An 11,137-nucleotide genomic window follows, 5' to 3' on the forward strand; every position below is an offset into this window, starting at 1 on the left:
CTTTATAGTGCAATGTTTAACGGATTTATTTATTACATGTCTTTTGCTAATTAAGCAAGCATGTACTGTGAAAGTCTTCCAGTTTTAACGTAAAAAATGATTATTGCTGTGATCTATTTATTGATGCTGAAATGTTTAGAAAATATTTGTGTGTTTGTAAGTTTAAAAATATTTGTCATGGGACAGAAGTGGAATACAGATATATGAGCCCAGTAGAGCAGATAATCTGGAAAGCCCAACTATATTGTACATTACACTGGTTTGAATATGCAAAAGCATTCACATCCCTTAAATATTTTCACATTTTATGGCATCAACGCCCCAAACTTCTTTGTTTTTAATAAGGATTTTATGTTATAGACCAACACCAAGTAGCCAGATTTACTCTTATCCATTGCAAATAATTGTCCATTTTATTATTTTTTTTAATAAAATTGCATGATAGCTCAGCAAGGATGCAATTGTGAACACCCACTTTCAAGTCTCACCGCAGACTCATATGGATTTAGGACTGGACTTTGATTGAACCATTCCAGCACATGATTATCTGCTTTGATCTACACCATTTCAATGTTTAAAGTGCTTCTCCTTACCTTTTCCATTTTGAGATGATCAACAAAGCAGTATTCTGTGAGGTGTGCTATCCATTTAAGATTTTTTTTTTTTTTAAGTTGAAAAGATCAGTTTTTGTTCCATTTTGCCCAACTTTGTGTTTGGTCTATCACAAAAATCCAAATAAAATACAGTAAAGTTTGTTGCTGTAGTGTGACAAAGAGTTCGAGGGGCTTGGATTCTTTCTGCTAGGCACAATCGGTATCTGTGGTGCATGAATGCATAGTGTTTTAGTTCATTGAGTGAACAGGGGACATGTTTAGAACAAACAGGGCATAAATTATTGGATTTGCCCATGGATGCAGAAAATTCTAGATTAAACTTCGAGGGGACTGTCTTGTGTAAAATGTCTCTAAATTATGTAGGTAAAACAGAAAAAAAATGTGTTTACCTTTTGTGATGTGCTTAATTAGTGTAGATCTTGTAGAACCTGTATTTGTAGTACCTCTTCATCGCCTTTTTTGTAATACACTTTAATTTACAATTGACAATTCTTTTATACTTTTGCATACTAAAGGAAACCACACCATCCTAGAATGTCTCGTTCAGGGAAATCTGAGTTGCAATTTATAAGATTTTCTTTCTTTCTTTTGTACAGCTGCCCTGTAAAAACAATTTAAAAAGATTTTCCCCCCACCCCCCAAATTGTTTTACAAATCGGCAGAGCACACCACAAGCCAACTATTCCTATATAAAAAGAGTAAAGGTAAAAACTAAATTTTGCCTTTTCACTATTTCAAATGGTGTGTTATGTCTGCTTCTTACAGTAAATTACCCTCAGGGTCATGATCTTTTGGTTGGCAGATCTTTATCCACAAAACTGAAACAGTTTAAACTTTACCCACTGTAAATAGATAGATCTAGAGAGTCAGTGTCAACAGTTTTACTACCAAGGGGAGCATGCATTTGGATTCGTAGTTAATATAGTCGTATTTATTGGTAAACCGACATTTGAGAATTGAAGTAGTTGGGTTTGATGGGGTTTTAATGTGGAGATCCGTTGCTGGTCATTACAAAAAAATTCTCTTGAATACTTGCTCTGCAAAGAAAATGTAAAAAGATATTTACCAGCACACTTGATTTGAATGTTTCCAGCTCAGCAGGGGAGCTTCGTTTAAACGTTATTGGACCAGGCTTTCAGTAACAACAATTCTCCAGTAAAGATGTGTGCAAAAGCCTTTAAAGTAAATAATAAATTCTTCTTTTTTTTTTTTTTACTCAACGGTTTTCTGACAGAAAGTTTTGGACATTTATTTGGAAGGTAAAGCTATACTTCAGCCTAACTTTAATGCATTTTCTCTCATCTTTCCCATGCTGAAGAGTTGCTAGCAGAAATTGGCCCTTGTGTCGTGGGTTACCAATTAAAAGTTTATCACCACGGCTGAATTCAATGATTATTGTTCAAATGAGAAAAACTGCTTCTGGATTTTGAGAAGTATTTTAGAAATGCGGTTAAATTAATCCTCCTACCCCCTTATTTAATTTAAATGATGGATTGCTGCAGCAATAAAGGAGATATTTATTAGAATGCTTTTCACACATCTTTACCGGGGGTGAAAAAAAGCTATGGGAGATGTTGGTCTGTAACTTCTTTACCAGCACTTTTTGATGGTCTTGAAAAGAACTCTTTTCATTACACTTCAACTTTTTGTATGATGTGGACACAGGGTTGAATGCTCCTGTCAGAAGAATGTCAATTGCAGTGTTTGAGAAATGTACTGAAACGGTCACAATTCTTTTATTTCTTTTTTCTACCCTGATGATTTTAAGAATGTCTGCACAATTGTAAAAAGGAAAAAAAAAAAAACAACTAAACAAAACAAAAAAAAAAACACAAAAAAAAACACACACACAAAAAGAATGAGAAAAAAATACCAGTCAAAAACTGTTTCCAGATTGTTTGGGATTATTTTTTCTTCACTCACACCACTAAAAGATTCCTCCTAAAGGTTCACCTCAGGTGCAAAAACTACAGTCTACCAGGATGCAACAAAACTATTGTTTACAAATGGCAGCATACAGTTCTGAATTTCAAAATAAATCTTTTGAATGGACTAGAGTCTCTAAACCCTAAACTGGTATTGTAAAGACCCTGCAATGTGTCCCGTGGACATTTGTGTCTCACTTTGCTCTGAATGTCAAAATTGTAATGATTGCATTTTGTAAAACTCTTTCATGCCATTTTGTTTACTAAAGAAGGACCTCTTTTGTGATCATTTTGTAGCAGCTATTGAATATGTAGCATTTGGTCAAAACTACTCACAGAACAGCGTGGATAATGAAATATATTTGGCGATGTTTTTAACACTCATGTTGGTTTCCAAATGCTACTGTAGCAAATGTGGCTTGTCAACCTTGAATTCAATGACTAAAATTTATAGAGGTGATCTTTAAAACTTTAGCTCCTACGGATTTTGATCCTGAGATGAGCTTTTTGGTGCTGATTGTATGTTTGAATGTAAATACATTTAGAACAAGAGTTGTGTGTCTTAGTGCACCGACAGAAATAGAAGCATGTTTTCTCAGCCTTTGCTGTCCTTGTTCTCCTTTTCTCTTCTTTGACCTCTCTGCATTGTCCATGGTTGGGTTGTAACTGTAGCGTGGGGAGACGTACAAGAGAAGGAAAAAGATCGTTCAACAATGTAATGTGAAGACAGTTTGTCGATGCTTTTGTTTGTCATTTATGGGGAGAGGACAATATTAAAGTGTTTAAGAAAAGGTAACAGTGTTTGTGCTATCTTTTCAGAATGAGTTTTCAGAATGAGTTCTGCCATTCAAGAATCTTTACCCAACTGCACCTCATATTCCTTAAGATATCCAACTACAAGAGGATATTCTCTCATATGGCACTATATGAGAAGAGATATACAGTGCCAAAACATTCCCTTCTCACCCTCCGTGGGTGGTCTCTCTCATCCTCTGAGCTCGGGTCCTCTACCAGAGGCCTGGGAGCTTGAGGGTTCTGCGCAGTATCTTGGCTGTGCCTAGAACTGCACATTTCTGGACTGAGATGTCTGATGTTGTTCCTGGGATCTGTTTGAGCCACTGCTCCAGTTTGGCGGTGACTGCCCCGAGGGCCCCGATGACCACAGGCACCACTGTGGTCTTCACCTTCCAGGCCTTCTCCAGTTCCTCTCGTTCATCATTTATGGACAGCACACCTTTCACATTTTAGCTGCATCAAAATATGAAGGGTGCGTTGTACGTTTGCATTGGGGAAGTGAGTCAGGGTTGATGGACAGTATCTCTGAAAGGCAATTTCTCAATCTCAAGGATCCTCAAAAGAGATTTTGGTATGGACTTTGATTGGGCCCCTGAGGCACATAAGCATGCTTGATTCTAAGTTGTTGCGTCTTAAGGCTTGCTGTATGTTTATGATTTGTTATCATCCTGGAAGATTAACTAACCTCTGCCTCTCTCTCAAGTGGTTTATAGCCCATAGCAGATTTTTTTTTCCCAGATTGTCATGTGATTAGTCTCTACCACCTTCTTGCCAATTCTGCTCAGCTTCAGAATAACTGAAGGTAATTTAGTAACTTGACTATGCTATAAAATGGCACCATATGAAAACACATACTGTCCCTTTAACAAGGTTGTTTGTGATTTTTTTTTATTCTTCATTAAATTTAGAGTCTTTCGCATACAGAAATTAAATTACTTACATAATTGTTTACTGCTTAGGAGACATCTGAATACAATTATTGGCAAAGACGCTTTGCATCAAAGTGCCCGAATACAGATGCACATCACATTATTGTAAAAGGAAAAAGTTTGAAAAAGCCAAGAGTTTTAGTTTGGCCTTTTCAAAATTGTATCACTGTAAGAGTTTATGAAATCAAAACATGACTTTTCAAAAACACATTTAGTTTCTTTGTAATTTCACATTAGCATTTCATTTGGGAGTTTCCAGAATTGAGATACAAGAGAATCTTTTTGAATTTTTCGACATTAAGTTACTTGTACATCATTGCAGACACAAAATTTAAAAACCACATTACATTGGCATTACATTTTCTGTTTATATCACATCCATAAGAAAGACTCTGTTTGATCAAAGCTAACAATCACTAAGCCATGAAGGATTGGCAGTGAATTTTGGCTTTTTTTTTTTTCCTCTAGCATAGGCAATAAATGCAGCCCGACTCCTTCCTCCTCATACTCCAAATGATAGCTTCAGCAGCCTCACTTGCGCATGAAGTGAGATATGATATCCATAGGTAGTGGGAAGATGATGGTGGAGTTCTTCTCCGCTGCAATGGTGTTGAGAGTCTGCAGATAGCGGAGCTGCAGGGCTGATGGAGACTCTGCAATAACAAGGGAGGCCTCCTTCAGGGCCCGGGAGGCATTCATTTCACCTTCAGCTGCAATCACCTGTAGCAAGAGACGGATATTAAAATAAAGCAAAAACACAACCAAATGTTTTTTGTTTTTTTTTATTTGGTTTTATCATGTTCAGTGTCCTGACCTTTGCCCTGGCTTCTCGAGCTGCTTCAGCTTCGGCGGCCATGGCTCTCTGCAGCTGCTGAGGCAGTTTCACATCTTTGATCTCCACACGTTCCACCTTGATGCCCCAGTTGTCCGTGGCTTCATCCAGATTTGACTGGAAAATAGAGAAAGAGGATCGTTACCTCATATTTGAAACTGATATTATGTGTTGTTCATTTGAAGAAAACGAAAGGCAGCATTATATTTAACAAAAAAAATCTTAAAAAGTTTAAAAGTAACCTGTAAGCAGGTACTAGACAAACTTTTAATTAAGCCACAATGTTTTATATTGATCTGATATAATATTCTAATCTTAAATGCCAGGTTTTCATTAGCAGTAAGCAGAAAAATCATCATATTTAATAGAAATAAAGGCTTGTAAACATCAGTCTCTGTGTAAATAACGTGTTTCACATTGTTAACTAAATAATTGAAATAAATGAACATCTTAAAAAAATTATTTATTGAAAATAAGTGAATATACATATGAAAAGGGAAGTCTGTGTTGACTATGAAGCATGGGCTCAGATGGCCAGGGGTATAAGGAGGACATGACCCCCCCAAACCCTAAGATTCATAGTGACCTAGTCCAAACCTATTCAGCTCTTTCCGTACAAGGCCCAAATTTACATTATTGGTAAAAATTGATGCTTAATACTCAGTTAACTTAATAAATTTTCATTGCAGCTTGTAAATGGGCTGAACTTATATAGTGCTTTTCCAGACATTTACACTAGAGTCACATTCACTCACAAATGCACACATCTATAAACAGATTGGTAGATGCCTTGCCCAGAAGCACATTGACATGTGGCAGGAGGAAGCTGGAATTGAACCTACAACCTTCTGATCACAAGACAACTACTCTACCCACACAGCCACAGTCACCCTTGTATTAAGAGACCACTATTTTTGTCAAGACAAATGTTGTTTTTCTGTGGTACACTGTACTACAGAAACATAAGTGTTACCAGTGACATAAATAGCTTCACTCTGTGTAAACTCCCACAGAGTGGGGCGTACTTGACTCTGTGCGTTCTCAGGGGGACTCAATGTGGAATAAAAGTGATAAGCTGCTCAGTGGGAAAATTCTGCTCCGTGGGAAAAAGTCTCCACATAAAACAGTTTTTTTATGTGACACCGAGCAGATGAGGACAGCTCACAGCAGCACATTGTTCTGAGCAGTAAGTCAAGAGAACACATAGTATCGCTGCAACTGGTGCACTAACAAAATATAAAGTTTCCCTTTTATCTAACCATAAAAAATTACAATAAGAAATGTAAAAGATTGTGTCTTTTTTTGTGTTTTTGGTATTGTTGTTTTTGTAATTCAGTTTAAAAAAAAAATACATCCCTTTTTTCTCATTTTATTTTGAAATAGAAAATATAAGAAACCACGCACGTACTGAGAGCACCAAACTGACTTGTATTGGTTTGTGTGGTTTCCTGACAGAGAGACATATGGTGAACGCAGAAGAATAACAGATGATTCCACCTAACTTGTCAGTGGACTCTTTAATCTGCTCTTGCTGAAAAAACTCTTCAAACCTGGACTTGATTATTTTACACTACTTTCAGAATATCTAAAACCCAATTAACCCCAAATCCTAACACAATTTGTGGTTTCTGAAACCTTTATTTGATTTGTGAAAGTTCAGACATTAATCTAGTTTAATCTAGCCACATCTGAAAAGTTTGACTGATTAAGTCCCCCCCAAGTCTAAAAATCCTAACTGCATCCCTGCTGTGAAGTATTCTGGTTCAGAAACCGGTTCCATATACATAAACAATAATAATTACCCTTGGGGTGAGCTTCATAACTTTTCCAGGTCTTTAGCAAGCACATTGGTCGTATGTGAATCAGGAAGGAGGGAACAAAAGTCAACTTAAGAGCCCTTTCAGCTTCTTTACCTGCATGCTGTGGGCGATGCCCTCCCGATCAGACAAGACCTCTGCCAGGTTCTTGGTGCCAAGAACGTTTCTGAGGGTGGTTTGTGCCAGCAGCCGAGTGGAGAAGTCAGCGTTAGTCACGTTGGCCACAGAGGCGATGGGGTCGCTTACTCTGAAGTACACAACACCGTCCACACTCACAGTGACTGAATCCTTAGTGAGAATCTACAGCAACAATACACATTATAGACATGATATTAAACTGACTTTTACAAGAAATTCCTCTGAGAGTGTGTTGTTGTGTGCCTCTTGCCTCTTGTGGCGGGATGTCAAATGACACAGTTCTCAGATCCACTTTCACAATAGAATCGGTGCATGGCAAAATGAAGAAAATTCCTGCCGATATACAGATCAAGGTGCAGGTATATGAGAGTTTTGCTAAAGCTAAAGAAAAAAGTAGGACAAAAGTAGGATAGACATGATTACTACACCTGGTCCTTTTGCCTTTCGGTCTGTGATCCGGCCCAGCCTGAAGATGACGGCCCGCTCGTACTCCTGAACAATCTGCAGTATTGGCCGCAAACAATCAGTTCATGTTCTTGTTTGCACAGAAACGAAATGGGTGATTTCTGGTGTTCAGCTCACTCACCTTAAAGCAAGCCCAGATTGTTATTGGGAAGGTCAAAAAAACAAAAAACCCTGAGAGGATGACCAGCACCCAGCCACAGCATCCCAGAGATCCGACCGGCCCTTCAGCTAGTGAGAGAGAAAACTAAGTCTGTAAAACGTGTTAAGAAACAGAAAAAGATTTGACAGATTTCTTGATTGTAAAGAAATGCCTGTTTTTTTGTTTTGTTTTGTGGCACAAGTGTGCTGCATTTGTAGTAATTAGATATGAAACAAAGATAAAGATAAGCTGTAAAACAGCTGAAACACTGAGTCCCTTTAAATCTCGACTAAAAACCCACCTGTTTAGAGTTGTATTTGAAACGTAATCAATTGCGAATTTAATGATGGCACTTGACTTAATGAAATGCTTTGATTGTTGATTCTATGTTGCATGACTTTGTATTTTTGTTTTTGTTATGATGTAAAGCACTTTGAAATGCCTTGCTGCTGAAATGTGCTATACTAGTAAAATTTGATTTGATTTGATTTGATTTGATTTGATAAGGAGGGTAGGAAATAAAGATAAGGAGGGTAAGAAATGCAGCTTGAGTCTGAAGGTTAGTCTTCCAACCCTGGATAACTGTGTTGAGGATTCATAGCCTCCATACATGGGGTGCTTCTGCTACATCAAGTGCCACCTTGGAAATGCCTACTTTAACAAAATCTGAATCACCGCACAACTGCCAATATACAAAAGTAATATTAGAAGTTGGACTTTAGCATTAAACATTAAAGCATTACGTTTTTGTTTGGACTGCACACCAAAGAAATGTTAATGCTTTATTTGACAAAATGTTTACTTGTGACCTAACTGCCACTGACAGTTACAAGGTGTGTCGAAGGTTTATTTTATATTATTATTGAGATCATGACAGAGCCCCCCCCCAAACAAAAACATATGTGTAAAGAGCAATTATTAAAATGTTGACTTATGCAACATGATCTCTGGAGTAAGGCTTTGTCGAGAAAGGAAAGTAACACACAACTGGTGCTGCTTCCAGCTTGAAGTGGTAAGTGCATTTCCAGATGAGAAGCAGTGAGGATATTTCCTTTTATGTTTGTTGTTATCAGAGAAAACACAATCACACATTGATGGAAAGTTTTATGCTTTGCGGCTTTTGCTGTGTCAGCCCCCACACGGACACATTTAAACCAAAACCACATTATACCAAGTCACAGGAAATCAGTTGAACAAAGAAAAAGCTTCCTGTTGTTCGAAACCAGAAAAAATTTCCCAGCTGCAAATTAAAAAAAAATAAAAATCTAAGGGACAGTTATTTCTTTATGGGCCCTCAAGATCTTTCGACGCAAACACAAAAAAGCTACCAGGGTCTAAAATGAAATGTTGACTTGCATCACATGCTGTATTTGTGAATCTTAACAAACGCAGCAAACCCTCTTCTTTTTTCACATGATCAACACAAGAAAGAAAACAGGATCATATTGTAATCAGTTTCAGTTTTATAGATAAGCATTTTGTGTATTTTCAAATACTGTATAGACAATCGCTCTATTGTATTTTATGGAAAGAAGCACTTATCTAAAAAACCCAAATTTACATACTTGTTAGTCAAAGCTCTGAAAAACAGGGTTTCTTTTTGCTTGGCTTAATACAGCGTAGAAAATGCTAAGAGAAGCTTAAGAAGCAAATAATTCTCAGTCACATGGATTCAGTGACTGTTTATCTTAATGACATGTGATTTCTGTCTCTACGCTGATGGAGTTCTGCTTTCTTCTGGGTTGGGTCGCTGCTTTTTATTAACACAGGCGTGTTCTTATCTATTCATGAAGTATGCTGAACTCCTCATGTCATAATTAACAGTGAAAAACATGTCATGTAACATACAGAATACCTGGTCAGGATTACTTAAAATCTTTAATAACCAAATAAAAAAAACTATTTGTAAGTGGTGATAACAGCTACACTACATGACACAGGCTGTCAAGTCACGTTTAAGCATGCATATGAAACAAAAATAATATTTGGCTTACATATCAGCGTGTCTTTGCTCACTCCTCTCCTCTTCTGGCTTTCCATCTGATCCTCCATTTCCATGTGCTGCTCAGAGTTGAGTGAATTCCCTGGAAAAATATGCTGGAAGGGTTGTAAAAGTGCTTCTAACCAAGAGGAAGTGAGCCAGCCTTTTAAAGCTGCAACACGGCAATATCATGTTCCTTAATGTGGAGGCGTGGCTTTGACTGTGAGCTGATCATCAACAGAGTGGAATCATAAAACTTAAACCAGGTCAAAAGACAATTTTGTTGCAAAATAATATATCTTGGGGGAACTGAGAGAGCACAGATTTTTTTTTTTTTTTTGCATAAGTGTTACATACAAATAATCTTTGAGTTATTTATACAGATACAATGACAAGTAATTGTATATCCACAATAGGTGTAGCAAGTTAATTATATAAGCACAATATTTCCAAGTAGTGTTCACTCTATCGTGGTGTGCATAGAGGTTACACATTTTCAGTAATAAGTACTTTCAACAACTTCCCAGGAGATAATGGAGTCAAAACAAACTGTATGTTTTGAATAAAGTTGATTATGTTCAAATATATTTGAACATTTACAAAAGGTTTTAGAAACCTTTTTCTAAAACTACACTGCTCAAAAAAATAAAGGGAACACTCAAATAACACATCCTAGATCTGAATGAATGAAATATTCTCATTGAATACTTTGTTCTGTACAAAGTTGAATGTGCTGACAACAAAATCACAAAAATCATCAATGGAAATCAAATTTATTGACCAATGGAGGCCTGGATTTGGAGCCACACACAAAATTAAAGTGAAATGTTCCCTTTATTTTTTTGAGCAGTATATATATATATATATATATATATATATATATATATATATATATATATATATATATATATATATATATATATATATATATATATATATATATATATATATATATAAAATGTGAACTATTCAGAAAAGGTAAATATTAATAGGGACAAGAAAATATTATGTATTTCAGATCCTCGTCACAAATATAATATAGAGAATTTCAAAGACAGAGGATATGAAATAAATATTTTTGTTTCCCTATTAACTTTTGCCTTTTCTGAACTGTTCATGTTTTTGTTTTTTTGTTTTTTAGTTTAAGTTTAGTTTACTAAAACCTTTTTTAAATGTACAAATATATATAAGCATGATCAACTCTATCAAAAACAAACACATTCATAAAATTCTGGTAAATGTTAACTACGGATACAGCCTGGACTTCTAAGTTCAGTAGTAAATTGTTGTGTCCATGTTCTCTGTATTGCATTAGGTTTTTGTGTCTAAAGTGTACATAAAATCTGTCATTTAAAAAGTTCATAAAAAATGTCATAGTTATCAATTAAAAATATTTGTGAAATGACAACACAATTTCAGATGAAAATCCTAATTCTATGAAGCTTTTTAGAAAACTGTACGCGTATCTGTGGGAGAAAATGCTTCGTGATTACAATCTTTCT

General features: G+C 36.2%; 1 protein-coding gene across 1 annotated transcript; it reads right to left on the reverse strand.

Moving 5' to 3' along the window:
- Positions 1–4,205: 4,205 nt before the first annotated feature.
- Positions 4,206–9,814, reverse strand: stoml3b (stomatin (EPB72)-like 3b). Its single transcript, XM_014973663.2, has 7 exons — positions 9,649–9,814; positions 7,637–7,743; positions 7,479–7,551; positions 7,301–7,383; positions 7,009–7,212; positions 5,078–5,212; positions 4,206–4,983 (listed from the first exon to the last, which is right to left on the reverse strand). Exons 1-7 carry the CDS (start codon positions 9,710–9,712, stop codon positions 4,795–4,797), a joined length of 855 nt encoding a protein of 284 aa, XP_014829149.2. The 5' UTR covers positions 9,713–9,814; the 3' UTR covers positions 4,206–4,794.
- Between the last annotated feature and the right edge of the window lie 1,323 nt (positions 9,815–11,137).

The sequence above is a fragment of the Poecilia mexicana genome, unplaced genomic scaffold, assembly GCF_051168715.1.
Source record: "Poecilia mexicana isolate PSO_F unplaced genomic scaffold, ASM5116871v1 scaffold_14, whole genome shotgun sequence".
Taxonomy (NCBI): Eukaryota; Metazoa; Chordata; class Actinopteri; order Cyprinodontiformes; family Poeciliidae; genus Poecilia; species Poecilia mexicana.